This window comes from Triticum aestivum, chromosome 3D (genome assembly GCF_018294505.1).
Source record: "Triticum aestivum cultivar Chinese Spring chromosome 3D, IWGSC CS RefSeq v2.1, whole genome shotgun sequence".
Taxonomy (NCBI): Eukaryota; Viridiplantae; Streptophyta; class Magnoliopsida; order Poales; family Poaceae; genus Triticum; species Triticum aestivum.
In genome coordinates this window covers 212475288-212493442 of record NC_057802.1, presented here as the reverse complement: position 1 = coordinate 212493442, position 18155 = coordinate 212475288, and the positions used below count along the sequence as shown (strand labels likewise).

The following is an 18155-nucleotide window of genomic DNA, read 5'->3' as shown; positions in this document are numbered from 1 at the left end:
AGAAGTAACAAATATGGTTACTCATCCCGCAAAAAAATGCTACTTTCCTCTCTAATGATTGTTCTTGTGATTGTGTGAACATAATGTAATTGTTGTCGTGTCTACCAGAGTTTCACTAAAAGGGGAAAAAATGAACAATGAGCTAAAATCAGGAACCGAGGAAGAAAATTGTGGAAGTTACAATCTTTTGTTCAAAATTGTACAATTAAAATATGCCCTTGCGTTGCAGTGAAAAACTATTATCCCCGCATGGCCGCATCCTCCTACTAAATGAACACGTTTTCAAGACTCAAGAATAGCTATAGAGATGTGCTAGAGATAAAAAAAACCTTTGAAATTATATACTAAAAATGAGATGAGGACTTCTAAATGCAATTGAAACTAAAAGGGCTACGATGTCAACATGGCCTAATTTCATAAAAGCATCCATGGTAGTTTTGGTCCTATAAAGGTAGCCTCATACACTTCAAGCATCAGAGTCTGTTGTCTCCTAGCTTGATGTACCTGAAAGCGTTGTAGCTGGTGTGTTTATTAAGGGAGCGGTTAGAAGCAAGCCGATCCAAGACAGTCGAACAACACAAAATGATGAGTCAAAAAAGTGAAATCACTGTTTGGAACAAAATGGTAAGAACAAAACCAATATTTAAGAAAGAATTCCTATGCAATTTAGGGCTCGTCTCTGGTAAACCTTTTTTCTGGACACCGTTTCAGGTGAGCTACCAACGTGTGAGACGTGATGAGGCTAATTTGATGCGTGCTCATATATGCCTGATTGATTATTGGAATGACGACCAGATTTTTTCTGTTTCAGATCAGCCATGACACACATGTATGTGATGTTCGGATTGGCCATAGGCCATGCGTGGGTGTTTAATTAGGAGCAAAAATCCCACGAGTCAGCCTCAGCTAGCCAGAGGCTGCAAAAATCCATCCGACGCCACTTTGCTCTGCTTCATGTGGCCGGTTAGCACTGCCGTCCGTCGAGACGCCCCCGCTGCTCGACTTCTCTCTCCCGCACGCCTCCTCCATCTTGCTTCGTCCGTCGAGCCGACCCCGCTGATCAACTTGTCTCTCTCCCACTCAGGCCTCCGTTGACCTTTGCCCCCTGCTCGCTGCCGCGGCAGCACACATCCCGCCTCGCTGCATCACCCCGGCCTCCGCCGGAGCTCGCCATCTGGACACCAATCCCTCTTTCTGCCCTCTACTTGTTTGATTTCCAAGCTTGCTTATTGATTTGCTAAGCAACATGTATATAAACTGGACTGATTCGATCTAATGAAGCGAGGTGGGACTATTCTATGGATGCACAATAGTGGAAGGGATGATCAAACTTTCGCAACCAGGATAAGCCAACGAATCGTTGATCGATACAGGCTGTGTGATGGCGACCAGCGGGGTGAGGTCGGCGTTGAGCGCGAGGCCGCGGGCCGGGCCGCTGGGGACGGCAACTCGTCCCCGTACCCGTCGTTCAGGGACGCATCCGTCACCGGAGCTTCGGCGGCTGCGGGCGGTAGATGAGGTACACGGTGAGCACGGCCACAACGATGACGACCACCGCCAGCCAGAACACGATGCAGCAGAGAGTGAAACAGGGCCGGCAGCTGCCTGCGCTTTGCCTCCAGCGAGAGGAAGCCCGGGGAGCCTTTCCGAAGTCCTCCTCCCCGGCGTCTAGCGGGATGTCCTGGCGGCATTTGCGATGGTTGACCCCTGGTGATCATGGTGCCGGTGCTGCTACAGGCTCCCGTTGCCCGATACGGGCACGTCCACTTGGTAAGGTGCGCCGCCTTCGTCTGGCTTGATCGTGGTGACGCGCTCGACCCTTGTGGTGTTCGTCCTGAAGCCACCGTTGCCGGTCGGGCGCGGGCCCATCCGCGGTGCCTGGATCAGCCATGGGAACCTCGTCCTCTACTCTCCCGGGACGCGCTCGTACCTGTACCGTCGACTGTCGACCGCCATCCGCGGCAGCTGCGCTGGCGGTGGCTGCCCATGCCTTTGCCACAGCGCCATGTAGTACAGCCTGGCGGACGCCGGCAGCAGCGCCTTCGGTTTGTCGACTTCCTCAATGCCGTCGTGGCTCGGCCTACCGGGGATGCCGTCGTCGCCAGGATGAGGATGCATCTACGCCTCGCTCGTTCGGGACATATCAAATTTTATTAGTACTACCTTGCTTATACGTTTTAGATTTAAACTGAAAGCGTAAATTCACGGGAAAAAAGCGTATTGTGACGATGAACTTAAAAAGTCAATCCACGCTTTATTATTACTAGCACATATGCCCGTGCGTTGCAACGGGGAAAATAAATGTGTCTATCAAAACGCCCATCGATGGCTTGACAACATCCTTGGAGGTAGGTAGGTGCATGCGAGGTCTAGAAGAAATACATATCATACTTTAGTCCCCATACGCAAAAATATGCATGTGCATTGCAACGGGAATAAAAAAATATCCCGGCTGAATCCTTCTTCATGAAAAATTCTAAAGAATTCTTGGCATTGGGTAATTCCACATGAAGAAATCCTAAGGATTGAAATAGAGAGGGCTTATGAATCATTTACATTTGTAGTTCTTTGATTTGGAAGTTTCATAAATTGAGTGAACCCTAAAATTATAAGAGCTATGGATTGAAGGTTGATTAATATTTCCAATGGTCAAGCAAGTCAATGAAGACGACATTATGTGGATGGTCAGGTTACATATCTAAACACAACCTTTTTAGTTGGCGTTAGTATTTGGAGTGCCTCAAAAACGACACCTTAACACCAAAGGACGAAGTGAATCTTTTTTGGGGGGATCCCATGTGCTTCGCTCCGAGCGTTCTTCCCATCCGCCGAACCCAAGGCACAAAGATGGGCGACATGATGGTCACGGCAGAGCACATCCGCATGTGCCCGTGCATTGAGCAGCGGAAGGTGAAGGGAGTGTGTGAGACTTCCGTTGCTGCTAGGGTTTGAGAGAGAAGGAATATTTGGATAATAACTAAATGTTGATCTGGTTACACCCCAAACAGATCATATTCAACTATTTTAATGAGAAGATGAGCTAGACATTGACATATGTGATATGGACAGGAAATTTGAAACATTAAAGAAAAAAATGCTGCAATAATTATAAGAACAGAACACTCCCAAGGATATTTTTTGAATTACCTACTTTATAAAATGATATCAATGACCTTAATGTAAACAACATGTCTTAGAATAGTTTTCTACAGAAAACATGTCTTAAAATAGTTCATGGCCATGGGCTGCAAAAAAACATATGTAAAACAGATCCCTTCCAAGGTTCAAACGGTTCTTTGAACCATCTATCACAATGAAAATTTGCATAATCTAGGGCAGCACGCGGCATACGTCTAGCTAATATGACTCATATGGAACAATAAATCATTTTTGTATGTTGATCAATGAAGAAATAATCAAACTGAAATTCTATTTATATTGAACACTCAATTCCATCTCGGTAAAAGTGAAAACTGAAATTCAATGCACTTCATTGCTACGATGAGCTTTACATGTATTTTTCTTCATAATGTACTCTTCCTCATAGCAACATCACATGCTGGAAACGGATTCCTCTGCCTTGCCAGTCAAAACTGCAGCCTTCTCGCTACTGTTGCTTCCATAGACAGATACTAAGTGTACCAAACAATTGCCACACGAGCGGAGAAACTTTACATAAGTAGGAAAAGTGTTTCAGGGGGGAGAAGAAACTAAGATGTGCTCTCTATGGTGTCAACCATCCCAAGCTTTTGATTCAGGCTCGCAGCCAAGTGTGCAGCTCGTGGATTGTGTGGTTGCAGGATCTGATGAAGTCGCTCGCCTTGCCATTGAAACTCCTACTGTTTCTCTCCTTCAAATTCCTCCACCAAAATAAGCATGCAAACGGCCCAGAAATCTTTATGACGATGCTAGCGATGTTGTAAAGAATATTTAGCCATCACTGTAGCAGGGAATGAGTGTCATAGCTCGGCTGTAGGTTGAAACGATAACTGAATTTGATCGGAAAGAATCCCTAAATAGCAGCAGAAAAAGGGAAGGTTGCAAATAAGTGTACAATACACTCAAGGCGCATAATCCCGTTTGTTGATGGATTTGCCAACCCTACGTCCTTGGGTAGGAACCATGCGAGCTGATTGTGTGGCGCACAATGGATCAACCACCACTGCTGAATATGCTTCTTCTCGGCCAACATCTCGTGCATCACGACCAGCATCCGCCTTCGGCGCCCTTCCCCGACCACGGCAGCCGCCCCCTCCTATACCTCAGCAACAACATGCACCTTTTCTAAGGCCTTCTTCATGCAAGTTAACACCAGCTTCACAAAAAATTCCTAGCTCAACTAATTTGCATAAACCATGAAATCTATAGAAAGTTCCATGTGTTAGGCTGAAAAAAATAACACATTAGGACTCCGGAAAGAATGATAGTTTGATGTTTTAACTAATCCGTTAAGAATGGAGTGCATTCAAATGGAAAAATGAATCGCATAAAAGACTACTTACCTTCTTCCAGTAGTACAGAAGCACATGATATTCAGTTCAGGGAGGGCGAGGCATCACCCACCGTCTTTTTTTAGGGACTACAGTGTGCTTAAGCCAGCCTGGACCACTTCATAAAATTGAGAACTATACAAAGCCAAATTATACACTGGGATTAATAAAAAAGAAAAGGAAGGAAAAAATAGAATCTCATAGATAGGTGATATAACATAGTGCTCCAATCCGTAAATCTTAATTCCATTTGAATACCTGTTGGACCACAACATAAGATCATCAGCAATCTTGCTAGCAGTAATGTGCAATTCCACAGAAAAACATCAGGGAAGAGCTTGTAGTTCCTGCGCCTCCATATATTCCAGAGGACCGCGATAAGCACAGTAGAGTGAATATTGTTGAAATAATTTTTCTTCCTAGAGATATTTGACTGAATCAACATTGAGTGGATGAAAATTTTGAAGTTCAGACCACATCAATGCTAGGGAGGAGCAGCTGATTAACATATGAGCAATATTCTCTAAGTCATTAAAGAAAGGAAAATTGACTGACTGGCATATGAGCACTATACAATCTCGCCTATTTGGTGCACCTAATTCATCTCAGAGAAACACACAATTCACTTGAAAAATAATGCCAAGCCCAATAGTGCTGAGCCATACCATTCAATTCATGTTCTTGATCTCACCCTATCAGCATCTTTGCTCAGGCCGAACTCGCATAGTAGTCCCTCACCAACGATCTCAAATAGTACTGCCCAGGTTACTCACCAACCAGAGAAACACTTGATCATTGTGTTCACAGATGAGTTGGATGAATGTGAAACTGAACCCAGCTGGAAAATAATGAAAATCTGAACTAAACTGACCCAAAATCAAATCTAAGCCTTTCTATGCATGGCAATGGAGATGAGTTGGATGAATCTGCAACTGAATTCAACTGAAAAACAATGAAAACCTGACCAAAACTGAACCAAAATCAAAATTGGAATAATGAAAATCTGAACTAAACTGAAGAAAAATAAAAAATCTTGAATATTGTTGAAATAATTTTTCTTCGTAGAGATATTTGACTGAATCAACATTGAGGTGGATGAAAATTTTGAAGTTCAGACCACAGCAATGCTAGGGAGGAGCAGCTGATTAACATATGAGCAATATTCTCTAATTCATCAAAGAAAGGAAAATTGACTGACTGGCATATGAGCACTATACAATCTCGCAGTCCATTACCACTTTACCTATCAAACTGAGTAGCAATATTATTATTAGCAGCTACATGCAACATATATCAGGACCAATCAGCAGCATACACATATCAGTATCAGCATATGAAGCAATCAGCCACGCCATGTTTTCACCACAACACGGCCAATAAAAAGAATCTACCAAGCACTGCCTCAATATATGACTTATAGATTAGAGAAGAGCCAATAAAAAATTCTGCCATCGTGTTGGTAGATGCACTTGATTGATGATTCTTCTACACATTAGTGCTAAGCAAATGGCATATTGACGGCAACGAAAACGGCATCAGGGTGCCAGTTGGTAGGCTGTGACCTGTGTGGTTGCGGATGTGATAGAGCGGATAGATTTTGAAGAGCAGCAACAATTGCATCATGACATGGGGCGAGGGGATCCATGGTGGTCGTTCCACCACGACGCCTCTCCCCATCACTCGGCCATGGCATCGGCAACCCCCAGCGCTTATCTATGGCGTCGGTCGCCTCCACAACCACGGCGCCCCTCCCCGCGCTCCCACCACACCGCCACACACATCCAACGCCCCATCGCCGTTGCCCCTGTCAATCCCCGTCAAATATCCCTCGATCTCGATCTAGTGGAAAATAATTGTGAGAGAGAACGAACCCGAGGGAGGGAGTCAGTTGTTGGTTTCGTCGCCTGGATCGGGGGTCGCGCGAGATACAACGGATCTTGCCAGGGTACTGTGTTGATCTTGGAGAGGTATTTAAGAGATGGGAAACTCGGGCGTGAAATTTTGCCTACCTAATCGGACGGACGAACGTGTTGGGATGGGCTTCTAAAACCAAACGACAAACAAAAGAAAAGAAAACGACGGCCGAAAGCATAGATTTTTTTGGGAGAAAACAAGCGAGCTCATCAATGCGCAACTACATGGCCCAGGTGAGCGAACCCATCGACTACATGGCCCAGGCCGGCTTAGCGTGCGTGCGAACGAACCCATCGAGTAGGTTCCCCGAATTAGTACCACCTTGAGTATATGTTTTAAATTCAAACTGAAAGCGTAAATTCACGGAAAAAGCGTATTGTGACGGTGAACCCGACAAAGTCAATCCGTGCTTTATTATTAGGGAAAGACTAGCAAAAGGGCCCGTGCTTTGCAACGGGAGAAAAGAAATCCTTATCACCAAAAATAATTTTGCAAAGGAAAATTCGCCGCACATTCTTCTCCGTGGAGCAATAATCTTTCTCAAATATGTCTATGTGTTGCGATAGCAAACATGCCCGTGCGTTGGAATGGGAGAACAATAAATAATCAGTAACATGATCAAGCAGAGTGAGTGAACAGAAATACAACAATTGTATCATTCTAGGAAACTTCTCTGTCATCTATAAACATGATCAAGCACTCAACATGCATAAATAGGTTGTCTAATAGAGCGAAGCACAACAAAGGGAATTCAGTTCACAAGACCTTTGAAAGAGAATGTTTAATTTATGAATTTTTCTTGATAAGGAGGATGATCTAAAGCTTGATATCACATGAAGGTTAAATTCATGTGTGTGACTGCTGCTCTACAGCTCTCTATATCTCACTTTAAAGGTACGACACCCAAACCAAATATAAGCATGTGAAAGTTCAGCCAAACCAAGAAGGAATAGTGTGCAAGGACAAATAAGTTATTGACAACACCTTGCAGTCCAGTGGTGGAATTTAAAGAATTATCTAAACCATTTGAATGAAAAACCGATGTACTAAATAGTTGAGGGCTTGACGGTGCCCACATGCCATTACACTATGATGGTTGCTAGATAATTGACACAAATGAAACACGACATATGACAAAATACAGCTAAACCATTGGACCTTCAAACAGAGTAGATAAAATGCACTCATCTATATTTTGGAAAAAGTTATATGCACCAACTTTATCTAGAGATGGGGAAACTACAGCTAAATGTTAACGAAATGTGATAAGTCCGTAGTACGTACAAGAAAATAACTGCTTTAGTTAATGGCATATGTTGTGCTTTAATGCAGGCCCTAGTCGGGTCTGACTCCACCAATATTTAGTTGTTGCTTTTCCACTTACTGTGCAAGTAGTAGCAAGGGGTTGTTGTTCACTAAGAAATAGCTTATTGCTCCCCGAAAAAAATAGCTTATTGCTTTCAGATGAGGCCTCTTGAAATCATACTGTCGAAATATCATTAACAATAAAAAATGATGGCATGTGTGATCTCGATAGTGGACTAAATGATCATATGGACAACTCAACATTGAGTGTGAATTGATCTGCTTGTCTTAAACAGTAAAGCTACAGGGAATGCAGGTATGTAAGCCTTCTGTATGAGATGGGCAGATTAACCATGTGCATATGTTAACTTAAGTTCCCGCTGGGACTTCTATTGACCTGGAGTTCAAAATACAAATTATTTTAATATTTTCCGAAAATGGCAGGTGTACTGAACAAACCTGTAACTTTGATGTCAGTATAGGTAGGCATTTTAACAAACATGTGATTGGCAGGTGTACCGAACAAACCTGTAACTTTGATGTCAGTTTATTCCCCACATGAAAATGGCCACCATCAAATAATAAACCATTGTGACCTGATGTTCTAATAAAGAACATTTTCTATGAGATGAAGTGATGAACTCACGGAAGGGAAGAGGGAGATTAGCAATATACAGTATGGAGTAATATGTAAGAGAAACAATACTTGAGCTTACCATGGAGTATGCATATAAGCAGAGGTTGTTTCCACTACGTCGGCCATAGCCGGCAATGGCAATTACGATCTAATTAATCATCAGAGCACACAAAAACTTGATGCCGGTGTTTCAAGCCCAAAGGCGGGGCATGGTAGAACGGAGGAGAACGTCATGCCGCTACTCTTCACCCTTGTTGCAGAACAGGGAGGAGGAGGCCGAGGAAGCGGCTGACGACGCACTTGTGACCAGTGGGGGGCTACACGCTACACTTGACACTCACCACCAAACCCAGCCGGTCTTGGTGCATTGGATGGCACGACAAGGAGGTAGGGCTGTCAGATTGGAATCGAGGCAGAGTGTGTGGGGGGGGGGGGAGGAATATGTTCCCGTAGATCCAGTAGGCGTCGCCGCGTTGTCATGTCCTGGCGCTGCAGAGTGCGGCCCGGTGACGGCACAATGCCCTCTTCAGAGAAATCCCAGTTGTGATCCAGAGAAATTTGAGGAGAGCTCGCTCCTCCCCAAGATCAACACATATAGCGCCCAGTTGTGATCCAGAGATATTTGAGGAGAGCTCGCTCCTCCCGAAGATCAACACATATAGCGCTACCCTTCGACGGCGTGTTGCTGGCCTGTACGCATGGAGGAGGAATCGGCAGGCGTTCGTGTTTCATGAGACAACAGGGGTCGGTTTTAGATGTTGAGGCCTGGCTGAAGCAACACAGTCGAGCGTGACTTGCGTGGCCGGTGGCGATGGTCAACGCCTGTGGTATTGCGACAAGGCGTGGTGATCAAGGAAGAAAGTGGGGAAGAAGCTATGCGAGCGCCATTCGCCACCGGCTACGCTTTGGCGACATTTCGTTGACTCGACCGCGGCGCCGCGGGAACTGAAATTATCTCCTACAGACGATCGGCAATAGAGCAATAGAAGGCGCGCGTGGACGCTGATGATGGTGCCTGTGGTACGGGCGCAGTGGAGGAAAAGGTATCCCGACGACATGGGCCTCGTTGGCTTGGCTTCGGCCATTGCTGCCGTCGGCCTCGGCGAGGTCATGTACCCAGATGACTTCCGTGGGTTCGTCCTCGTCTTACGCCTCCTCATCCGACCGCTTGATCTGGTGCTTCTCCACAGCTTATTTATGAAGAGGCTAGGCAAGTCAATAGGGGATTCAGAGTTTGACTCCACGTGAGAGAGACCTGGTCAGTATGCATATCTAAATTATTAGGTAAAGATTCCTACACAGGCATGAGTCAGATGAGAGTCCTGATGGTTTACGTCTAGCTCTTGGAACGAGGATTCTTGCGTTCGAGATCCAGCAACCCATCAGCGCATCATGGAAGGCCACATGTATTGCGGGTTGATTTTAAAAAATGTCAGGATTTTTTTTTTACAAAAAGTGCGCGACGATGAACCCGACAAAGTCGATCCGTGCTTTATTATTATTAGGGAAAGATTAAGGAAGGGATAGATATTTATAGCAGCAACTGTATCTATCTAAATAGGATCTGGAGTCTTGTACCCAGTGGGAGTCGGACTTGCACTTTTCATGGAGTCATGTACACAGTAGGTCGGACTTGCACTTTCCATGGACTCATGTACCCAGTAGCAGTCGGACTTGCACTGGCTTGCACTTTCCATGTCACCCAGTAGGATTCGGACTGCTATTCAACGTGTGCACTTTTCATCTTCGGGTTTTGTTTTGTTTATTCTCATTTTTTCATGTGCAGCCAGCGCAGTGCCGTTGTTGTCTAGAGCGAAATAATTTTTGTGGTTGTATTTTTTCTGAGAAATACCCAGACATTTCTGTATATCAGCTGACTTCTAACAAAGTTGGAAACCAAATACATATTTCTATCCTAGACTTGCACGGCCAAATAATAAAGGGAAACTTTAAACCTTTGCAATTTAAACAACATAACGTGAAATAATATGGACTGGTGCGCCGTACATCTTCAGGTGCATCTCTATCCGCAGGTGGGCCCCATCCGACTTCTTTTAAGGTAAGCTGATCATGTATGTACAATCCATTCCACACACACTCCTTCCATGGTGAGAAGAGGAATACAAAATAATATATATATTTGATCCTCACGTAGCTTCCAATCTTTTTTTTGAGCCGAAACCGTAGAACAATCGTTCTACGGTATTTTCTATATTAAATTAAATAAAGTACAAATACATGGCTACATGTAGCCCAAGGGTTCAACCTACACCAGTTTTTGGAAACATAAGAGAAATTAAAGGTGCTGCACTATTCAACTGGTAATGTCCTCTGCTTTCTTCTGTTTAGCCCTAAGACTAGAAGCTTCAAGACCTTCTCTGAGATAATGCTTCCAAGTTCCATAGTGAATCGGAGCTTGTCTGAAGATTTTGTCGTTCCTGGTTATCCAGATGCTCCAACAACCCATAATCACAACTTCCATAGCAATATTCTGTGGAATCACACGAAGAATGAACATGATCTCATCATACGTGGAAATACCTCTTCGTTTATTGGGTAAAATCCTGTCCCAACAGAAACCAGCAAATTGACAATCCCAGAACAGATGAAGACATGTTTCCTCACATTGCTCTGCACAAAGGGCGCAGTTATAATCCTCCGGATGCATGTTTCTGCGCTTGATCATGCTCCTTGTGCTTAAACGATCATGAAGCAAGAGCCAGAAGAAAATTTTGTGTCTTAATCTGCATGAGGATTTCCAGACCAGCTGAAAGATGCAATGCGCTTGACTTGGGCCAGAAAGAGCTTTGTACATGGTCATAGAAGAGAATTTACTCCTGGCCCCATCCATCTTCCAAGAGTCTCTGTCTGTTGAAATCTCTCTGTTTGTGGGAATCTCTTGTAGCTTCCAATCTTGGCTAGCAAACACAAAAGATCCATCGTGAACTCCTTGATGCCTCCTTGTAAACGTGGCTCGCCAAAATAATTGGAATATTCTTTTTCTTGTTTTCCTTCTAATGCATGAACGTCTAACGCACAAGAAATTATCATCTCAACCTGAACATGCTTCTCATCTTTCCAAATGCACATGGCCTGCAACGGTTCAGCGTGCATGCATGTATCTTTTCTGAGTGGTTGCTCATCTTCGTAACTTAGCAACGGGCACTTTGATATATATCCAGTGTACTTTTGCGCCATATTGTCTTCAGTCAAAATCGTAACTACCTCTGTATTTAAGTTACCTGGGGCTACATCATGGTTTATTTCTTTTGAAATTGGACGGTACTTTGTATTCTCCTATTTGGCTTAGATGGATTGATCATGTACGTCGCGCACTGAAGCAAAAGCAGCAGCTTACCGGTGTTATTGCCCTGTGCTACTGAAGAGTCAGGCTTTGAACCAAAATTATGTGGTTATCTTTTTCTCTAGCCGAAGTTAGATCAAGCCAGCTAAACTCTGTAGCCTGCTTAAATTACGTGGTTTTACGAACATATTCTCCTTTTGCTCTTGAGAATCAAGGAAATATACTAATCCAAAAACATTAATGTTTACATCAACACCATACATGTACGTACACTCTACAGTGACGTTGGAGGGACATCCAAAGCAACTTCAACAGACCATGCAAGTATAGTTGAAGGATCTTCAACTCGGTGGAAAATAATAGAAAAAATGACATTGATTTTCGGTAATCAGGGGCCTCCCCCCAAAAGGACATAGTGCCATAATAACTAACTCGAATTACATAAGAGTTTTGACACAAAGGAAAACATCACTATTAACTAAATCTATGCAGTCCCTGAAAGGTGAACAAACTAAACTACAGAGTTTGGATAAGAGGTGGGCTTCAGGTTGCGCGTCACAGTCTCTAGCATGTAGGCAGTTGAGGAGGAGCAACTGCTGGAGATGGGGCTTCTTTATTGGTCTTTGTTTTCCTTTTGACCCGTAAGTCCACATATTCATATTGGAGAACAAAGTTGTGCTGCAATAAACAAAATGCTCAGATTTCTCTCTGGTAAATATCAGTCTTTGTTATATCTGGACATGCAGTATCATATATTTGAGTCATTTGGCATACCAGCTTTATTTTGGATTTCCCGTATACAACTGATGAATTCCAGGATACCAGCAGGCATGTTGTTTTCACATTCATTCTCCTTGAATGTCAGTAGCTGTCCCGAAATTTGTTTTCTGAGTTCATATCCATCCTATACGTCAATTGCAAAAAGAATAAGATTAACATCACGTGTGTTTAAAAACAATTGATTTAAAATGCTTATGATATTGACCTTTAAAACTGGTAGATGCAGGTTTTCATCTTCCCATGTAGGCATGAAGTGGGTAACCAAATAACCAGACAGTTCCCTGACATATAAAATATTTATTAGTAACCAAATGTCAAGAAATAAAATATTGGACATACAAAAAATACTTAGTATATAGTCTTTTATTATCCAATATAAAATGTTACCTATTTTGAACCGGAATATCATGTATGATTTTTTGGCGCCATAGGAAAATATTCTCGTTCCATCTAGACCCAGGGCATGCCTTTGACATGGCTTTAGTTAAGTATTCAGCAATCCACAAAATTTTGTGCACATATCTTGCATGTGGGTTGTATTGATAGATGGGATCAATAGGAGTAGGGTCCAAAATGTTGACAGTTTTGATATCATGGTCCAGTATGAACAAGATGTAATCACCATTTGATTGCACTGGAATATGAATCTGAAATAGGCTATATATTAAATGTAACAATAAAAATTGTGCTGACAGGTGTAGGGGAGGGATCTTACTGATTTGCATGTTGAAACACTATTTGATACCAGGCCAGCTACGAATGCAATTTGCTAATTGTTTCACATCTAACTTTTTCCGATAGTTTGGGTGTCGTCCAAATTAGTTAGGGAGGTGATGAAAAAGAATTTGTATATGCAAAAGAAGTAATAGTCAATGTAAGAACATACCAAAAACTGCATGTCAAGATAATGCTTCGATATCGATCCTCTTCTTTTTTTTAATCGTTTAAATGTTGTCAAACATATTCCTTCGTACGACCAGATTGAAACAATCACGGTTCATGGGCAAATCCTCATTTAGAATTCCTTGTAGCTTTTTTAGAGTTAAGCTGATGGGATATGGCTTGGAGCTTTGTACCCATACTTTTCTGGAATCATTAACATCAAAATAAGGTAATGTATGTTTTCAATTGTACTCAAAAAATAAAATAATATGCAACACTAATTTGAAATTACTTACTCTAAAGTTTCCATACACTTGATTGACTTGATGTAGCTACAAAGTCTACCTACTAATGCATGTAGGCTCATGTTAGAAATAACAGATATCAATGATTGGTATTTATTTTTGAAGGACAATGAGTTTAATGATTTTGCTTTATTTTGATCCTCCGGACTTTCCAACATCACAACATCATTAGGATCTTCCTCAATATCACTTTGTTCAAGCATGGTAGTCATCGCTGCTGTATTTGTTTTCCAACATAATAATATGCTGGCTAACTTATATCTAAAAGGAGTAATTATTTCCTGCGCAACAACAACAAATATTAGTACATGTAGAAATTTAAAATGTTATCAACTATATATGTTTATGTGAAATAAAAGATATATATATATATATGTGTGTATATATATATATATATATGTGTGTATATATATATATACCTGTGTAATCGGATGGCATAGTGTATCTTCGGTAGAATATTCCATGAATTTAAGCATAAATAGACCACATGATGAACTGTACAATTAAAAACAAAATTGAGTACTCCACATGGATCAGAATATATTACAAATATATATGTGGTGATATATACCTGTCTTCCTGAATTGGCTCTCGTAATTGTTCTGTAATCATCCATTTAGTAACATCTAGATCTGTCCATTTATGGCTAATAGAGTCTTGTTGTCTTCTAAGAATGTCCAAATGATATTGTAGTCCTTGTAGCTGTAAAATAGTGATCGGAAGTGATATGCATAACTGTAGGATCAATTTATAGCATTTTACATAAATAAATAAAGGATTATAAAAGTGATAGTTACTAACCATAGTAGTGAGGTCATTTCGGTTGAACTCCCAACACAATGAGTCGAATACTTGTATCTCAGACTTTTTTGCATTGACGATAGCTAAATACCAATGCTTGTTGTCGATATTTATGGGAAGTTCAATCTATAATAAAGACAATCAGTTACTTGTAGACATGTAACTTTTCGAATTTCATAAAACTATTAAATGCAGAACTTGAAGATTATGGATATAGATGTTACCATGTCATATTTCAGATAGTTTCTGACAATATCTGTCATAAAGGTACCATCTCCATGTATTCCAATACCACCATCCCGTTTTAACAATCTGGAAATAAAGGGGTTCTCAAAATATACTTTACCATCATTCTTATTTTGCACATGTACTTGATCCTTTATACAACATATATATGCGCTGATTACCTATAAATATTAGAAAATACATTAGTAATGACTATTAATAATCAGAAACTATTTAGTTGCAAATAAGAGTACTTACATCATCATTTAGCCATTTGCTATCATCTAGCAGGCACACCATTTGATGTTGTTTGACAGAGATGTCATCTATCTTCACCAGTAAATCATTTTTCAAAGACGTTTCTATTATTACATGAGCGCATAAATCCCGCTCGGTCAATGCATAATCTTCAAAAGGTCCAATAATAATTTAAGCAAATTATTCAATAGTGACAAGATTTTGAGGTATAAGTGAGAAAATTACCTTGTGGGAGATAATCATATCTTTCATCTTCAATCTGTTTATGTTCATCTGATTGCTTATCATCATCTAATGCAACCTTTTGTTCATTCATCAATCCAGAAACCGGAGATAGTGTTGAGATCGTTGATGATGGAAGTGATGGCAATAGATTATCATTTATCTGTTCATCTGATTTCAAACCATTCATTTCAGAACTTTCAGAAACCGGAGGTAAGGTCGAGATGATTGGCGATGGAGGTGATGTCAATGGATCACCATTGATATGTTCATCTGATTCCAAAAGACTTGATACAGAACATTTTACTTTTTTTTAAGGTTGGTTATGAAAATCCTCAACAACTGCCGATTCAACGTTGTGATCCATTTTCTGCAAAATATAACAACAGAAGCATTAAGGGGACTAATTAATTATGAAAGCTGCTAAAATATCACAGAAAAGATGATGCTAAAGGTTTAAAGGTAACAGAGCATTAAGGGGACTAATTATTTATGTAAACAAACAACAAATCTACCTTACTAAGTTGGCTGCTGACATAGCAATTTTCCGTGAAAATTATCTACTGTTATATTGTCTAAAACCAACAAGGAATAATAAAAATTATTTGATCAAGGTTCTTGCAACCCCTCCAGCAAATGTCCGTGAAGTTCTGCTAGCTGGTATAACATGCAATCTTACTATATGTATTATCACAGCCAGCCACAAATGCACATCTTCAGCCAAATAAGTACAGAGACGTAGAGTGGAACAATATAGTACCTGTGACCGCGACAAGGATCTTTTTTTGCTGGAACTGTTCTTTTTTGGCTGGTACCGACCAAATTTTTTGCTGTGACCTGGCGACGGCAAGCCATTGTTTTTGCTGGAACCTAAAAGTTTTTTCTACTGTAAACATAAAATTGTTTTGTTGGAAGAAGATATAAATAGAGCATTAACAAACAGCAAGGCTATTGGATATTGACACCAAAATAATCAATTAAATAAGTAGAAGTTCAGAGAAACTACTGCTATTTAAAAACAGAGATCTGTTCTTTTTGATCAAATCAGTTCAAGCATCCACGAATTTGCATCAGGTAAAGAACAGATCAGTTCTCCATATTTTACTTAGCTCATGTACGTATGTGATTAATCTGACCAAGCTCAAACAATCATAGGACATCAAAGAGGCGGCATGCTTGTCCACATGGAGGGGAAGGTAGATGAAGATGAGCAACTACGTACTATCAATTAGAACAGCACAATTGACAGAGGTTCAGCGCACACTCACCTAAACTATTCAGCGCCATCTAAACTGCAAATCAGTATTGCTCGAGCAATTTGAACGACGTACCTTGGCTACACGGGCGGACGTATTTCCAGTGAAGTCGGCAGTACAGACAAATTCCGGTGACTTCGGCAAAGCGGCGAGATTCCGACGACATCGGCAGAACGACAGTACACAAATGTCGAGCACGGACGAAACGACGCAATTGGGCTGTAGCTTCAGTCGAGGGAGTAGATGTGTATTTATATGAGCGTACATCGGCCTCTAGAACGGAAAAAGGAGTTCTTGCCGGAGTCCCAGCCGAACACCCCATTGGCGCAGCGAAGTAGTTCTTTTCGGATACTGTTTCAGGTTAAAGAGGGATTGGATCAAAAAGTAGAAGGATTGGACTAAAGAAGAGGAAAGAGATTGGGTTGGATCGAAGAAAAGGAATGACACCTGATTTGCGGCGGCGGCGGCGCGATGATCTGCTGCGGGAGGCGTCCTGTAGAGAGGAAGAAGGGGATCGATGAGAAAGGAGGAGACCGAATGCGGCAACAGATCTTGTTTTTTTTTGGGGGGGGAGGGGGGAGGAAGGCCCAACTCAACTAAGTACACAACCGACAGCCCAATAGTCTTTAACGCACATAACACGATCGATTACATATCAGAACGCACGTTTTTTTCCAAAAGTACAAATACATATAAGAACGCACAGAAAACAAAAGAACGTAAAGAAAAAACTAATAGACCTATGGAGAACTATGAAAGCCTCCGTCCTTTATTATTAGGTAAAGATTAATCATTTGTTGTAATTGTGAAATAAATATATTAGGCTACTAACTTCGAATATAATGGTCTATACAATTCAATAGTTATAATCATTGTTGAATTCCAAGATGTATACGAGGTCTATATTATTTCACAATATGCTCAAACTCACATAATCCCAGTCAAATGAAAATCTAAATGCATTTCATAATTATTACTTTGTAGGATGCAACAAAATCAACCATAACTCTACATCATCCATTATAAAAGCAACATTTTGAACACATCCCAACATGTGAATGAAACGTGTAGTGATAATCCCCAAGTGCAGGGAATCATCGTAGCAATTCCCAAAGGTGGAGGTGATAAGTATGGAGTGTCGAACCCACAAGGAGCTAAAGGTAAGATCAATATTCTCTCAAGTCCTATCTGCCACTGATACAACTCTACGTACACCGAACGTTTGCTTCCAACTAGAAACGAGAAATAAACTACGTTGTGGGTATGAAGAGGATAACTTTGCATGATATCGGAGAGCTAAAACATAAAAGTAGGTGCTATTATCATAAAGCTACTAAATATTATAAATAGCGAGTGTGGAATAATGATGGGTCGTTGTGCGGAATTATCCTAGGCAATTGTTAACAAGACCGATAATCACTATTGCAATTTCATATGAGGGAGAGGCATAAGCTAACATACTTTCTCTTCTTGGATCATATGCACTTATGATTGGAACTCTAGCAAGCATCCGCAACTACTAAAGATCATTAAGGTAAAACCCAACCATAGCATTAAAGTATCAAGTCCTCTTTATTCCCATACACCATGTCCCGCTTATCCATGTTTGTGTTTCAGTCACTCACGCAACACAGACAATAAGCAAACCATGGACATATTGCAACACCCTACGGCGGGAATCCCTCACGCTTGCGTGACACGGAGGGCACCATAGGACAGCACCAAAATAGAACATACAACTCATACCAATCTAGATCATCAATCAACCCAAGGACA

At 41.4% G+C, this 18155-nt stretch overlaps 1 protein-coding gene across 8 annotated transcripts; it reads right to left on the bottom strand.

Annotated features, from left to right (window-relative positions):
* Window positions 1-12002: 12002 nt before the first annotated feature.
* LOC123078262 (putative ubiquitin-like-specific protease 1B) lies at window positions 12003-16952 on the bottom strand. 8 transcript variants are annotated; one of them, XM_044500704.1, is made up of 14 exons: window positions 16455-16952; window positions 15884-15993; window positions 15127-15493; window positions 14902-15050; window positions 14643-14825; window positions 14419-14544; window positions 14189-14319; window positions 14037-14112; window positions 13609-13898; window positions 13146-13516; window positions 12818-13077; window positions 12636-12711; window positions 12425-12554; window positions 12003-12328 (listed from the first exon to the last, which is right to left on the bottom strand). In XM_044500704.1, the coding sequence occupies exons 3-10, from the start codon at window positions 15311-15313 to the stop codon at window positions 13375-13377; spliced, it is 1284 nt and encodes a 427-aa protein (XP_044356639.1). In that variant the 5' UTR covers window positions 15314-15493; window positions 15884-15993; window positions 16455-16952; the 3' UTR covers window positions 12003-12328; window positions 12425-12554; window positions 12636-12711; window positions 12818-13077; window positions 13146-13374. The 8 variants fall into 8 exon arrangements, with proteins under 8 accessions (XP_044356639.1, XP_044356640.1, XP_044356636.1 ...); XM_044500705.1 differs by having other exon boundaries at window positions 12818-13087; window positions 13317-13516; XM_044500701.1 differs by having other exon boundaries at window positions 13317-13516.
* Window positions 16953-18155: the final 1203 nt, after the last annotated feature.

Coding starts and splice junctions, on each gene's coding strand:
- LOC123078262 (XM_044500703.1), bottom strand. CDS start 15,313: ATGAATGGTTTGAAATCAGATGAACAGATAAATGATAATCTATTGCCA. Junction 14,826..14,901: donor GCAAATGGCTAAATGATGAT/GTAAGTACTCTT, acceptor TAATATTTATAG/GTAATCAGCGCATATATATG. Junction 13,517..13,608: donor AAGTGTATGGAAACTTTAGA/GTAAGTAATTTC, acceptor TAATGATTCCAG/AAAAGTATGGGTACAAAGCT.